Below are 13485 nucleotides of genomic sequence, written 5' to 3' on the forward strand. Positions count from 1 at the left end.
TGCCTGCACTCCCAAATTTGTTGAGCCAAAAAATGCATTGTACTTTTCATGGACTATGTGGAACACACAGAAAAGAGGTCAGCCTGGATCCATTTAAATTCTTGCCGAAAAGGAGCCAAGGGTGATAAACACTGGATTCTAATGAACTAATGGAGCACTATTATCTCTGATTGTGCTCATGTGACTACAATCATTTTACACACAGCAGGCAGAACAAATCAGATGATGACACGCTCTTGCTTATCATCCTTCTATGGGCTTCCCACTACACTTAGAATAAAACCTAAACGCTCCACCTGATTTCCAAGGCCCTGTGGTCAGGCATCTACCTATCCTTCGGACCCATCTCAGGTCACTCTCTCTCTTTCACTCATGGTAGGCTACATGCTGATCCTCTGCCTCTTCCTCTAACAGGGGAAGTTTACTCTGCCTGAAACCCTTTCTCCTTGAGCTTTTTCATGATGGATTCTTATCTTTTAGATATCAATTTAAATGTGACCCCTGCAGACATATCTTGCCTGACAAGCCACTCAATGTAGTGACAAAGACTGTCCCCTTGACCAAAATTAGGCAGGCTCCTTGAGCCCTCTTTTTGACTAGGCCTTGTCTTGGGCCCTATACTCAACCTGTCTAAGCTAGTCTTAGTGAAGAGTCCTATAAAGTCACCCCTCCATCTTTGATATGTGACCACCCTTGACATCTGATCAAGTTCTTCATCCCTTGCCCTGGATGTCTAAGCCTTTGGCCTTCCTTTAATAACAATCTCGTCAGTAGTTTAGTAAGTTTAGTAAGAATCCCCCTACGTTTGCTATCTCCTCTCAGCGATTTTCAATTTTCATTCTGCTCCTTGGCTATAAATCCCTAGTTGTCTTTGCTGTATTTGGAACTGAGCTCAGCTCTTTCTCCTAATGCAATAATATTGAATAAAATCTGCCTAATGACTTAAACGAGTGTCTGATTCTGTTCCTCTTTGCTAGTAGCCACCCAATCCCCTGGTGTCAATTTCCGCTATTTTAATTCTCTGCATCGAACTAATCTCTATGACATTATAATGATGGCCCTTTGTTTTGTGGCCTATCTCCTTACACTAGGGTGTGACCTTTAGTAAAGCAGAGATATTGTTTCTCTTGATTACCACTTCATCACCAGTGTGTTGAGCCTAGAACACGGCTGGCAATGACCACAACACTAAATAAATTTTGTTAAGTAAGATAATTTTAAAAATTATGTTTTCATGGTTTACCTAAATGGGTATGAAAATGTGTAGAAGAGAAAACTGGAAGTTATCATACACATAAGATTTATCAACAAAAGGTAGAAATGAATACAACAGATATTAAAAGTCGTTTCCTTTGGTTTCTTCTTCAGACATCACTGTGTTTTCCAAACTTTCCACTGTGCTTTACTTTGAAAATTAGAAAAACATTAAAAAAACACTAAAGAAAAAAAAAGAGTGGTTTATGAATTACCAATTTTAGTTGCTTTATGTGTTTCTTCAAGAGAAACCTTTTACTTGCAAGTTCCCAGATTACTGACTCTGTGCCAAGAGAAAGGCACATAAAAAAAAAAAAAAAAAAGTAACAAGCAAAATTTCACTGGAGGAAAAGGTTGTCAAAAGTAGCATTTTGTTCCTTCAAGTTCTAAAACCTGGTAGATTTTAAGATAACCGAGCAAGGAATAGAATGGAGGAAAGGGAAGAAGAGGTAAGAGTCTCATACTAGATATCACTTTATTACCTATTTCAGGAGAATCAAGACCAAATGCTGTTTTACCTGAGTAAACTGAACCAGCAGGGAGCAAGTGAGTGCGAGTGATCTACATGAAACTGTTAACCAATGGGAACAGCAGCGCTGCGCTTACCGCACTGTTCTCCCTACTCTCCAGCACAATCTCAGATACCCATCATGGCATCTATCTTTAAAGCAGTCCTTTGTTTACTGCTGCTTATTATTTTTTGGCAATTACTGTTGGTGTTTAATCATTTCTATTTGTGTGAGTAAATACAACACTGTCAAATTGCATAACATGAAGATTAATTAAGATAATCAATTAAGATAAGATAGAAGGGAAAATAATTCATCCACATTTCTCCAATTAGAAAAAAAGTTTTGGTGGAATCGACTGGGCAAATTCTTCCTCAGGGTTTTTACAAAGGCTGTTTGTTCCCTCTGTTGATGCTTTTTTCCCCAGAGAGCCAAATGACTTGCTTCCTCCTGTTTTTTAGATCTTTATTCCAATTTCATTCTCAATTAAGTCATCCTGACCAAACTATCTGAAATCATAATCCCCCAACATAACCAATTTCCATTCCCTGCTTTTTTTCCCCCTCAGTACTTATCACAATATAACATCCTATACTTTGTTTACTGTCTGTCTACCCCAAAAATGCAACTTATGTGAGGGCAGGTATAATGGTCTGTTGTATTCCTACTGTATTCCCAGAAAATCAGTTTGTTGAGTGAATGAATAATATGAGTAATTTGCCACTGTTATGATTTTTGAGTGTGTGTCTTAGAAGTTTAAACTATTTATGATTCCCATCTTGTAGTACAGGATCACTAAAAAATCTCTCTTGTGATTAGAAATGGATCTCAGAATTCAAGAACCTGAAATTTCTATAGTTGCTTTTGTACTCCTGAAATCTTGAAAGATGGAAGAAAACCTCAAGTGAGGCGACCAAGGAGCCATGGCATTGGCTGCTATGCACCACTGAAAAAACCTGTATGCAGTGTCAGAGTGTGTTAACGGTGCTGTCCATGTAAAAAAAAACTTTAGAACTTTCCCCAGTGTACAATTTCCCCTTTGTTAGTAAGATTATTCAGCCTGGTTTCAAAATGAAATTTGTTCTTGTTTTAGTTTGAGTGTCTTTAGAATGTCTGACTTTGGTCTCCTAGAGGAAATGAGGACAACCAGTTTCATTATCTACAAAAACTGAGTTTCACAGAAAGATCTTGATTAAAAACAAAACAAATAACAACTCTTCTTCACAAAAGTAACAAAGCAAACCAAACAAAAATTTCACTTTAACCTGAGCAACAACAATGCTCTTTGAACCACAGTGGGTCATACTGTGTAATTTCTCATTAGCCAATATTATGGGCTGAACTGTGTCTCTCCAAAATTGTGTCTCAACCTGGGGACCTCCGAAAGTGACTGTATTTGAAGATAAAGTCTTTGAAAGGGCATTTAAGTTAAATGAGGTCATCAGGGTGGACCCTAATACAGTATGATGGTGCTCTTACAAGAAGAAAAAATTACAACAGAGACAAGACCATGTGAAGACACAGGGAGAAGACATCTATCTACACCCCAAGGAGAGTGGTCTCAGAAGAAACAAACCCTAACATCTTGATCTCAGACTTCTTGCTTACAGAATTATGAGAAATAATTATGAGAAAATAAATTTCTCGTACTTTGTTATGCCAGCCCTAGCAAAATAAGATAGCCAACCAAGAAATGCCAAAGACTGTCACAGGTAAAACACTTATAAAGATGTATTTACATTTTAGAGTTGTTCTCTCTCCAACCAGAAGGTTCATATTAGACAGCTACTGGTTTGTTAATGCTTCAGATTTACTTGGTAGTATCCATTCATTCATTTAAGAACCTAAGAACCTAAGAAGTACGCAGGACACTAGAAACTTCAAGTCAGGAATAGAAATTGAATGGTCCCATTCACAAAAATAGAAGAACATAAACCTTCTCAGTGAATGATTTTGCAGTTCTACTGCATTATCACTTCCTCTCTCACAACTTCTACATCACAAATAATTTGGCTGACAATAAAACTCACAGAGCTGGGGCAGTGACATTTATCTAAAATAATCAAAACTACTGTCACAGAATCATGTTCTTGTTCTTTTTGTTGTTTTTCTTTTTCTTTTTCTTTCCTTTGTTTCTTCTATTTTTCTTATATTCATCAGTTTTTTTATTTTGAACATTATCATGCTATTTCATAATTCATGGGGCATAATATTGTAAAATAATTTTACTAGTTTCTGGAAGAAAATCAATAATTATAGGAAAAACTCCTTACAGGATAGGTAAAAAGTAATTTAGCTGACTAAAATAACGACATAAATTCTGTCTTTCCAAACTTCAGCAGCAGCTGAACAATCCTTGAAGACACATAAAAAGCACTATTCAATTAATAATATTTTATATTATTTTTAAAGTATTAGTATATTAACTGCTACCTTTTGAAAAACGTTTCAAAACTTAGAAGAATCAAATGTAACCAAAACCAAAAATTAGGAACTTATTTCTTAGAAGTTGCAAATAGTCCAGATTACTAAAGTAACATTTTTGTTGTGGTTAAAAAATACGTAACATAAACTTTAATTAACATTTAAAATACACTGAAAAGATTTCCTTACCAATATTGGGGTGCTTCAAAAGACGGCAGATTCTAGCTTCTCTTTCCAGTTTCTGATGATCTGTTTAAAAAAATAAATCACAAGTCTTAGCAAAAAAGATTAAAAGACGATAAATAGCATATTGAAATGACAAAGCCTTTACATTTATGTATCTTTTGATCTCTTTTTAAAAGTGATAATTTCTTGTATTAACAGTTACAGTTATCTGTAAAAGAGAGAAAGTTGAAAAGAATAAAGCCACACTTGTTTTCAAAAAAAAAAAGTGATAATTTGCAATTAGGTGAACATAATATAGTTTAACAATCTAATTTTCTTTCTTTTTCATTGGCTTGATGTTTGATAGAGTGAGATACAGAATAGAGCTGAATTTAGACAGGGCCAAGACAACAGTGAAAATGTCACAAAACACTAGTATTCTTTCTTTACCTTAAGTATATATTCTTACAACAAATTAATTGACCCAATAGACACATACACATTTAATCAGATGATGCCTATCTGGAATTTGAAATACCATGGAAATGGTGCTAAGTAGGGTTACAGTTTGTCCCTAATGGAGAAATATTTTCTGTCCAGTCATATTTTCTATCAGCCACTCTTCATACAATCATTGGTCCAACTTCCCAAGTTTATGATGCTCTTTCTTATATCAGAGACTTCCAAAAATCCCAAATTCCTTGCTCATCTTCATCCTTCTATGTTTCCCTAATCATTTCTTTGAAGGGGCATGACCACGGTAAACTTACATTTTAAGAACTATCTGATACTCTTCTTTGATTTCTTTGTGGTGGCTCATATGCATATATTTAGAACCAAAATCACTGGCCAAAGCACAAATGCCAAAAAGAAGCAATAACAGAGCAGAAACACACATTGCCAATAAGGACAGCACGGCAGAGTGGTCATTAGTTGAGAACCTTATATAGACATCTGACTTAAACCTTACAATAGCCCTCTGAGACTAGGCAATATTATATCCCTATTTTAAAAATATAAAAACTAAGGCATAAAGAGGTTAAGTTATTAGTGGAATCTACCAAATCAGCTCTCATTAACTAGAATCATAGCCTTAAAAGGAGGAGGGGAACATTTACCTAACTACCCACACATAGTCTATACTAATGGTCCTCCAACTCTGTGGTCTCAGAACCTCTTAACACTCTTAAAAATTATCGAGGACCCCAAAGAGCTTTATTCACATGGATTAGATATATTCATGCTTACTCTATGAGAAACAAAACTAAGAAAAATGTTAAATATATATTAATTCATTTAAAAACAATAATGATGAGCTTTGCACAGTGGCAGTATTGTAGCCAATGAGGTTTATCCGAGGTGCGATTATTGCTAACTGAAAAACAATAATGAACCCATTACATTAACATAAGTTATTGCATTTAATTTCTAAACTTTTTATTTAATAAAATTAAAAATTAAATAACTGAAACTTACAGAAAATTTGAAGAACAGTACTAAAAACATATAACAGCAGATTACTCAGATACATCTATTAACATTTTACCCATTTAAAAAATCATTTATATTCTATGTATGTATACATGTCTGTGTATGTGTATATGTATACACATATTTAACACACAAATATGTGTTTATATTTATACCTAATCTAATTTTTTTTCTGAACTATCTGAAGGTAAGTTACAAACATGAAGGCCCTTTTTTAACCCCTAAAATTTCAGTGTGCATTACCTTAAAATTGTGATACTCTCTTACAATCACTGTATAGTTATCAACTTCAGCAAATGCCACATTAATACAATACTTTACCATCCATATGCTAATTTTGTCTGATTAACCCAACGATGCCCTTTATAGGATTTTATCGCCCTCTAATGCAGGATCCAGCCTAGGGTCAGATACGGTATTTAGTTGTCATCTCTCTTTAGTTTCCTTGAATCTGGAATATTTCCACAGTTTTTGCCTTCTATGACCTGACAATTTTGAAGAATACCATGTCTATCTTTTAAAAATAATGAATCTCATCTTGGTATTGTCAAATGTTTGCTCATGATTTGATTTAGGCGATGCATTCTCAACTAGAACACTATCCTTCTCCAGCTGTCACATATGAAAGTATACACTGTCCAATGGCTTCTCAAAAATGGTGACTTTGATCGCCAGGTCAAGGTGCTTTGAATTTCTCTGCTGAGTATTATTCTTTTTTAATTTTTCCTTTGTCACTAATAAATATATGGTGAGACTATTTATGGCCAGGAAAACATCTTGGTCTTCATCAAAATTCTCCTGTAGATTGTGCATTCAGCGATGATTCCTGCCTGAACCAGTCTTTACTATGATAGTAGCAAAATGTTGATTTTCTAACTCCAGCACAGTAACATTTTCATGCAAAATACTGTTATTTAAAAAAAAAAAATTCAAGGGCACCTGGGTGGCTCAGCTGGTTAAGCGACTGCCTTCAGCTCAGGTCATGATCCCAGGGTCCTGGGATAGAACCCTGCATTGGGCTCCCTGCTCAGAAGGGAGTCTGCCTCTCCCTCTCTATCTGCTTCTTCCCCTGCTCATGCTCTCTCTCAAATAAATAAATAAAATTAAAAAAAATTCAGTGACATTTTAATAGGAATGTATAAGGACAAATAGTAGCTACACTTACAGTAAACAGAGCATAATGTTTACCCAATTATTATGTTGTACACCTGAAATTGCTATAACATTGTATCAGCTATACCCAAAAAATGATTTTGAAATGAAAAAAAAATAAAAAAGAGTAGCACGGTTTTACATCTTTGCCAAATCTCTTTGATGTCTGGCTTAATAAAAGCTGTATTCTCATGTTTGCTTCTATATTCAATCTACTGTAATATGTTGTTTTGGTTGAAGTATATCAATAGAATCAGACCTCACAAGGATATGCAGTTGGAAAAGCAAGAGTACTGTCATAGTTTTTCAGATAACTGTGGATATTGTTCTTTAATATCATCCCAAAACTCAACAAGTGATAGTTTTTTAAAGGTTGGTTGCCAGTGAAATCTGAAACCTTCTCAATGTACTTTATGAACCATATCAATAAAGTCATGAACTTATATTTTTTTTTTAAGATTTTATTTATTTATTTGAGAGAGAGAGAATGAGAGAGAGAGAGCATGAGAGGGAGGAGGGTCAGAGGGAGAAGCAGACTCCCTGCTGAGCAGGGAGCCCAATGCGGGACTCGATCCCAGGACTCCAGGATCATGACCTGAGCCGAAGGCAGTCGCTTAACCAACTGAGCCACCCAGGCGCCCCATGAACTTATATGTTTTAATCAAATTAATTTTCAACATGAATACAATAAATTTTCTAATATAATAAAATTTTACTCTGCTACATTAACAGTCATTGCTCTTTCTTGTACTTCTTTTACACCCAGGCATAATTTTATAACATGATGCACCATTTGGAAAATATTGGTTTAGTATGTTATGTAGTTCTTCCAAACATGGACACATTTCATTACATACTATCATAAAAACAGTATAACCACTAATATCACCAGAACAATCTTTAAATTTGGGAATTGCCCATGTTCTCATGGGCAAATACAAATTTTCCAAAATTCTAATTTTTGTTTGAAAGCCTGAACTGTGTTATTGGCAATAAATGCTGTCAGTTGTTTTCCCTTAAGTGACAGGCTCACTTTGTTCATTTTGAGAAAATGTCTCCCAATAACCTAAGTCTGACTAATCATAACTAGTTTTTCAGTTGTAATTTCAAGTAAAAATGGTATCCCATGAAAGAGTATCTAGTTCAGCTTCTAACTTAAACAACTGCAAGGTACTTTTCCTTGAGACAACCATTGTACCTCAGTGTGGAGTGAAAGTGCTTTACACATTCTCATTTAATCATGTAGAATGTTGCAAAGATATATGATCAAAGGTCAAGATTTGATAACAGTAATAATTTTAACTGGTTCATCATGTGAAATCCTCAGTGAAGTAAGGTGTTTTTAGTCTATAAGTACTAAAAAATACAGATGAAGAGTATAGTTTGATGCCACTGCCTTGATTCATGCAAAGGTCCCAGCAATTATATCCACTATTTCTTTTGCATCATAGGTATAAACGTCAACATACATACACACAAAAAAGCATATAATGTCTTAGATTTACTATGAAAATAGTTTTGAAATTGTAGATTCTCTAAGAGGGTTTCATGGGACTCCTGGGTCTACAAGGCCACACCTTTGAGAACCACTGGCATATTCTATAAAAAAAAACTGTGTCATATAATACTTCTTTTTAGGAATTTTGAAAAATATTTTAAACATGTATAGTGTTATTAAGTAATCTCTATACTCAATGTGGGTATATAGTGTTATTAATAACTCAAATAGAAATAGCGTTTTAAGAATCAGCACAGCATTGGATTGGATCTAACAGTGTATCCATTATATCTGGATTACCAAAGATAAAGACAGATATTCTCCGGCCTTACCATCGTCTAGAACTGCAAATGCCTCAAATAAATGTAAAATGTAAATTCTTCAAACTCCCTATCTCTTTAACAGGTTCTCATTCTTAAGATAAGCTACTTCTAGAATATTCTCATTTAGAAATATACAAGTTAGGGGTGCCTGGGTGGCTCAGTCAGTTAAGCGTCTGCCTTCAGCTCAAGTCATGATCCCAGGGTCCTGGGATCCAGTCCCATGTCGGCTCTCTGCTCAGCAGGGAGTCAGCTTCTCCCTCTCCCTCTGCCTGCCGCTCCCCCCGCTTGTGCTCTTTCTGTCAAATAAATAAATAAAATCTTAAAAAATATATATATACAAGTAAACACAAAACACATTTCTATATTTATCCTTCTAAAGAGATGATTAAGTTTTACATTTAAAATTTCCTTTACTTTTAATTCAATTGGCAACAAAAATCATGCATCCCTACATCATCCTTCCCCAGCTCTCACAACTATAATGGTAAGAGGCAAGGGCAGATTATAAAAGGCAAGACATCCAATACTGTTTATCACCATCTAAAGATTTTCTTTTATTATCCACACATCCTGCAGCTTGTGTAGAATCAGATTCATTTATCATTTAATATTTATTAAAGTATTCAAACTATAATAGTTTGACTTTTTTCTTCCTTTGAAGCTCAAGTCCACACTGTTATTTGAATAAAAATATACCCCTTCAGGCTGTAATATTGTCAGGTCTGAAAAGAAACATGCTGTTAGCAATGGATGGTTGAAGATCTACCCTATAAACAATGCCGTAAGGAAAATATATCATCATTCAGTTTTGACATGGTATCAGCAGGGAATAGTATTACCCAGTACAAAGACCTCAGCATTTTAAAAGTTTCTGAGAATTTTGAGATAATATAGTCACTTCTTCCCAGCTTTAAGATACTTTTAGGTACTTTTTAAATTTAATAAGGTATTTATTTCAAATGAGGTGATAAATGTGATTTCAAGCCTAATGAACTAAATCCTTCACTCCTGTTCCAAATCAAATTTTAATCTTTATGGAGAGTGACTCTGATCACAAATGGAAATTAAAGGGCTAGCCCTGAATCACTTTCACAGAGCAATAGGAGTATCACTAAAGCTACATAAAGCAACAACTTACTTATCCAGCCAACATTAGCCAATGAACTTTCATCAAGTAAATTTCAAAAGTAACTACCTCCCCTACCCCAAATGACAAACAACTTAAAACACTAACCTCTTGGGCGTAAATCTAATAATCATTGCTTTCTTAAATAAATGACATATAAAATAATTTAACCTTTTCTGATACCCTAGGGTCATTATTATTGTCATTGCTACTCTGCTATAATTCAGTGAAGCCCTCAGAGGCTACTGAGGTGTGAAAGCCCCCAGGGTACTGCCCTGTGTTCAGTCTGCCCTACGCCCCTCAATGTGGAATCAACTTGTCAGCACAGGCAATGCTAAGGGATGGTTTGGGCAGGGGTGGGAGGGTGGCTATCATAATTGGTCACTTACCACCTTTCCCTCCAAACACACCCATGAGTATAAACATACAACCTAAGGAAGACATGGATTTGCCACACCTAAGAGGGTTGGATTCTTCCAGGTTCCCCTCCTCACAGATTCCAACCCATAATATTATCTTATATAGCAGTTATGCAGGAGTCAACCCTCATGTCCATGAAAATAGAATGTTTAAAATCCAATTCCATCATTAATGTTTGTTCTGCTAACCTTTTGGCTTGCGAGCTTACGCTGCTACCTTCCCTGCTCCTACCTCCTTGGTTGTTCCTTGGCCCAGTGCGCCAGTTTGAGATCAATGCCTTAGATCTATCAATATTTGAGGGCAGGTTAATCCCGCTTTTCTGGCTTCTCCACTAAAACCAACCCAACTCGATTCTTAACTTTGTCACATTTGTTTGGTTTCAAAGAAACTACACTCTCAAGTAAGAAACAGCCCTGCTCCCCATCTAGAACCACACCTGACTGGCTATCCATTTTCAGAAGAGGGGAGATTAAACAAAATGGACCTAAAGTACTGTAAGTTTTGTATTGTTGCATCTGTTTATTACACCTTTTCTATTTCTTCACGTTTTTACTGTCAGCTCCTGCTGTATCTTCAGTACATAAAACAATTTCAGGTACACATAACAGGCATTAAATAAATTGTTGTCAAAAAATAAATGAATTAATGACAACTGCCCTTTCCTTGTTTCATAACTGCTATGAATTAAGAATGGAGGAAAACAAGGATATGAAAATATAAAATAATTACAAATAACCTGTCAGTGAGAACCTGAAGAGATCTTTTCTGAACTAAAGGTACAATCTTTAGTGCATGAATTCTGAAGCACTACAATGTGGCTACTCAGAGGTCTTATTCCTAAAGATTTTTTGAATTACATTCTGAATACATTTTTCTTGTTAGAGAAATTACTTCAAGCTAAATGATGCACTCCTTTGGTAGGAATATAGATTCTGTCCATTTAAGTAGGTCACATTTAAAACCACACTGTAAGTTAGAAAGAGCTATTTGAGAAGCCTGAGTATGATGTATATGGATTTAAAGCTATCATATTCATTTAACAAACGTTTTTTAAATTCATAATTAAATATTATCTTTCACTTTATCCTTTTATTTTAAACTATGATATTGAGGTATGTACCCTCTATCCCTATACTCTGAAGAGTTTTGACCAAGAAAGAATGCTGTACTTTGTCAAATGCTTTTTTTGCATCTATTGAGAGGACCATATGATTCTTTTCTTTCTTTTGTTAATGTATTGTATCACATTGATTGATTTGCGGATGTTGAACCAACCTTGCAGCCCAGGAATAAATCCCACTTGGTCATGATGAACATGGATGCAAAAACTGTCACCAAAATACTAGCCAATAGGATCCAACAGTACATTAAAAGGATTATTCATCTTTATTTTAATTGTATGTCAACAAGTCACATGGCATTTTGAAAAATTATTCTGATCATATTCCTATAGAAGGGTAATGAGATTAATTTTATATCTCATTCTGCCCTCAGTCTCTAGAATTTGGTCTACACGGTACTCTCCCCTACGTGTAATTTTACTTGTGCTTTTGGAAGAATTTAGCTGCACAATTCCATTCTCATGTTTAGGCATAACAGAGCTAAGTCACTTGAGACATTCTGTATTAAAATCTTTTAAACTTACTACCTAGAGACTCCAAGGACCCAGAATGGAAACAAGGCATACTGAAGATAAATACAATCCATGCTTTACCATTTTTTCCAGTGGCCCAGATGACTTTTACAGGCAGTTGCACAGTAACATAAGAGAGCATTTACTTTAGTGATTTCACAAAAATAAATTTTTCTTACTGTGGTAAACATATTTTGCTATTCTTAAATACGTTTTTCTATTAATCAAATACACAAATTTATTCAAAACATGAAAAGGAGAAAATATATAGTTTTCCACAGGACATTTTTCTTATGTAGTTTAATATTAATACATTAAAAACAAAGATAAAAAAATAACTTTGGATAACAATTTAGATTTTATTTACTTGTTTATTTATTTGAGAGAGAGGAAGAGAGATAGTGAGCAAGCAACGAGCAGGATGGGGGGGGGTAGCAGAGGGAGAGGGACAAGCAGACTCTGTGCTGAGTACAGAGCCCTATATGGAGCTTGATCCCACAACCCTGAGATCATGACCTGAGCCAAAATCAAGAGTCAGACGCTCAACTGACTAAGCCACCCAGGCGCCCCTGGATAACAATTTAAAAGAATGAAACAAAGAAAGGAGAGACACATGGACTTTTATGATTCCTTTAAGCATCTGAAACATTCAGTTATTCACTTTTCTGTTCATAAGTTTCCCTCAGAGGTAACTGTGAAGCTAACAAATCTTAAACTTCAGGACCCTAAGAGGATCTTAGCTACATGTTCTCATAAAACTTGCAAGACAAGATGTTTCAACACAATTAATTATGATTATTTCCTTCCATCGCCTCTTCCCCTCAATCATATCTCCCCCTTGTATTGAACGATACTGGAGTGGCCACAAACATGTTTGAGATCTAGCAAAAGGGAAGCTAAGTCGAGGATTCAATTTAGTTTGAATATAATGAAACATATTTATCTGGTTCACAGCCACGACTGGGTATAGTTGTGTTATTACTAGTCATCCCAAAGTAAGAATGCTTCCCAGAATAACCCCCCTCCCAGGCTGTTGTGGGATGATAGGGCACCCCAGTATGTGAACTTGTACCACAAATCACCCCGTGAGTGTGGGTGTGTAGAGGAGAAAGAGCAACTTTTTGCTAATTTTCTAAATTTCATTTTGCTTTGCAATGTATGTCAGCTTCTCAAAATTCATTTCTTGTGACTATTTTCATTCTAAATATATATTTACATTTGAGTTTCATTTTGTATTTGTAATTTTGTTTTCTTTCTTTAGGGAGAATCTCTTAAACTACATAAGCTGCAGTCCCTGGATCCACACTCCCAATTATAGTTACAATAAAAGTAGAAGAAGGTAACTTATTGTTCAAATTCTGAACATAAAAAATCACACACAATATAAGTTCTTCACAAAACTTATATTAATTTTCTTTAAGTAAATAGATACTCGTTTATATTGGTAAGCTACTCATTAAAAAGCTATACATAACTTATATTACATTAGT

At 35.1% G+C, this 13485-nt stretch overlaps 1 protein-coding gene and 1 pseudogene across 14 annotated transcripts in view; one reads left to right on the forward strand and one right to left on the reverse strand.

Moving 5' to 3' along the window:
* CAMK2D (calcium/calmodulin dependent protein kinase II delta) overlaps positions 1 to 13485 on the reverse strand; it is a 326351-nt gene that overhangs the window by 226290 nt on the left and 86576 nt on the right. For all 14 annotated transcript variants that reach the window (XM_035030322.1, XM_035030317.1, XM_035030320.1 and 11 more), the window contains exon 3: positions 4377 to 4436. In XM_035030322.1, the coding sequence (XP_034886213.1) occupies positions 4377 to 4436 (60 nt within the window). The remainder of the gene's footprint in view (positions 1 to 4376; positions 4437 to 13485) is intronic.
* LOC118027139 lies at positions 5667 to 5799 on the forward strand (annotated as a pseudogene).

The sequence above is a fragment of the Mirounga leonina genome, unplaced genomic scaffold (genome assembly GCF_011800145.1).
Source record: "Mirounga leonina isolate KUSES-001 unplaced genomic scaffold, KU_Mleo_1.0 Mir_357, whole genome shotgun sequence".
NCBI lineage: Eukaryota > Metazoa > Chordata > Mammalia > Carnivora > Phocidae > Mirounga > Mirounga leonina.